This window comes from Gavialis gangeticus, unplaced genomic scaffold (genome assembly GCF_001723915.1).
Source record: "Gavialis gangeticus isolate Ggan-Ray unplaced genomic scaffold, GavGan_comp1, whole genome shotgun sequence".
Lineage (NCBI taxonomy): Eukaryota > Metazoa > Chordata > Crocodylia > Gavialidae > Gavialis > Gavialis gangeticus.
In genome coordinates, this window is record NW_017729005.1 from 7,450,313 (window position 1) to 7,452,930 (window position 2,618).

The 2,618-nt window shown below is 46.8% G+C and overlaps 1 protein-coding gene across 1 annotated transcript; it reads right to left on the reverse strand.

The window, feature by feature from the left end:
* Window positions 1-265: 265 nt before the first annotated feature.
* On the reverse strand, window positions 266-2,610 carry HOXA2 (homeobox A2). Its single transcript, XM_019508624.1, has 2 exons — window positions 1,891-2,610; window positions 266-1,330 (listed from the first exon to the last, which is right to left on the reverse strand). Exons 1-2 carry the CDS (start codon window positions 2,270-2,272, stop codon window positions 591-593), a joined length of 1,122 nt encoding a protein of 373 aa, XP_019364169.1. The 5' UTR covers window positions 2,273-2,610; the 3' UTR covers window positions 266-590.
* Window positions 2,611-2,618: the final 8 nt, after the last annotated feature.

Below are 2,618 nucleotides of genomic sequence, written 5' to 3' on the forward strand. Positions count from 1 at the left end.
GGTAACCGTGTAAGCTTTGAGCGCAGGCTTTATACTAATAATTATTATTGCTTGTAAGAATCCTTTCAATAAAGAATTGGAATGTGCTTTTTTCTCTCTAATAAATATGTCACGTTACCAAAAGGAGAGAGGTTGTGAGCGGATTGTTTAATTTTATTTCCGAAGTTAGGTTAGGAGAGGGAGGAGGAAAAAAAGCAGCAGCAGCAGCAGACCCGTTAGATTACCAGTGGTGAGGGAGAGAGAGGGTGGAAGAAAAAGAGAAAGCTACTTGTAGCAAACAAGAATTTATTCTACCAAAAATACTTATGACAACGCATCCTAATGCAATACAAAAATAAAAAGAAAGTGACGATACAATTCTATATGATCACTTTCTTACAGGCCTCAGATATTGCTTTCATAGAAGGACCTAGGATGTGGCTAGGTTAAACTGGACACAACTAAAACTCCATAAGAAACGGTAAAATGGCTCTCCGACACAGCAAAGGGAATTAAGAAACAGAAAATACTGACCAGGAAAAAGGAAAATAAAATTAAGTCATTTCAAAAAGGAAGGCAGAACCCTTGGCGAGATGAGGTCTTGACTTTTCTCAGTAATTCAGGTGCTGCAAGTCAATTGTGGTGAGTGTGTCTGTAAAAAAGTCAAAACTGTCAGCAGAGATATCTACAGGACTGTCCAGAGATCCTGGCAAACTGGGGGAAACTGCATCTGAAAGCTGTAGGCAGGAATCTGTGGAGAAAACGTTAAAGTCCTGTAAAGAAGGGACATCCAGGGCCTCAGGACTGTCATTGTTCAGGCCAGCTGCACAGTTCTGGGCCATTGTTGATAGGCAGTTCTGAACAGTGGGTGACTGATGCTGAAAATGTTTCAGATTTTTCTCATTGCTTGTTAAAGGCGAAACTGGGAAACTTTGGGACTCTCCATTGTGTACATTCTGAGCCTGCTGTTGAGATAGTGCATTTTGCTGAAAAGTGTAACCTTCCCTTTCCAAAAGAGCCCCTGAGACATTATTGAGGGCTTGTTCAAAGAGGGATTTCTCCTCTTCCTCTTCTGCTTTCTCTGTGTCCTCTAAACTCTTAAATTTCCCCTCACTGTTTTGGTTCTCCTTACACTGGGTCTGTCTCTTGTGCTTCATCCTCCTGTTCTGGAACCAGACTTTGACTTGTCTCTCAGTCAAATCCAGCAAGGCTGCGATCTCGACTCTCCTCGGTCTGCAGAGATACTTGTTGAAATGAAATTCTTTTTCCAGCTCCAAGAGCTGGGTGTTGGTGTAAGCCGTCCTCAGCCTCCTGGAGCCACCGTTCCCACTATCGGGGATTTCAAGGGAGTCTGCAAAAAGCAAGCACACAGGCAAACAAACAACACCAGATAAATGCACGGGCTGGATCGCAACCCCCAGGCGCCCTCCACTCCGCGAGGGGGGAAATATATAGGTATATATAGCATAAAATATCAACTGCAACAAAATGGCCGCCCCTGGATGCAGTAAATCCATTGTGTTGCTCTCCTATGCGCCCGGTGCTGTGGATCCCTTTCCCCTTCAATAAAATCATCGCACCTCGCTCCCAGACCTCCCCACACCAGAGCAAACTTTATATTAGCCATACTACAATTTATAATTAATGCATCAGCTGCTTAGCTGAGCAAGAGCAATCTATCACTCTTCATTACTGTCAAATATCCTAACTCTAGGACAGCAAGACAAGGGGAGGTCAGCTCCAACTCAAATAAATCATCCCGCATTACACAAGTTGGGGAAAGTTGGGGGGCTTCAGAGCACGGTGGAGCCCGCCAGCGCCTTCCCTCCTCCTCCGCCAACCCATTTCCAGTGCCTCCCAGTTCAGCTGGGGAAAATCCAGCAGATCCAGAGGGAAAGTCTTTGAACTGACCTTTGTGGCTCAGGCAGGCTGGTCCAGTGGCGGAGGCTGAGGCCGTGGCGAGCGGGAGGGCAGTTTTCTTGGAGGCTTTTTTCTCTTTCATCCAGGGGTACTCCGGAGGCTGCAGGGCGCCCGTTGGCACCGGGCTGCTGCTGCTGCCATTGGGGCTCTGCCTGGGGCGGCTGCTGCTGCCGTGGCGAGGGTGGCTGCCTGGGTTCAGGCTGGGGATGGTCTGCTCAAAAGGAGGAGGAATCAGTGTCGAGTGTGAAAGCGTCGAGTTCTTGATTGATGAACTTTGAAATGTATCACCGACAGGGGGAAAAGATGTCAGGCACTCAGCAAGCGATGGCTGACTATTGATAAAACCAATCTCTCGCTCAAATTCGAAATTCATGGCCTTCAACTCGCAGCCCCCTTGGAGAAAAAGTTCCCTCTGATTTCGGGGGCTGTTGGGGGGGAAGGCCCGGGCGAAAGGAGAGAGAGAAGAAAAAAATAGATCATAGAAGATCGCTGGTGGGGTGTTTTTTTTCTAATTCACTGATTACAGCCGTATGGGGACCGTGCTACTATTAAACTATTGAATTCATGGAGACAAGGTTGAAATTGGACCGAATTGGCTGTCACATGATTGCCTCTGCCCAATGACAATTTGGGCTTTAATCAAAAGAAGCCACTGTCTGTTTGATTGATCCAAAAAAGTCGGGAAGGAACGCCTCATTGGGGGCCAGAAAGGCTTTATT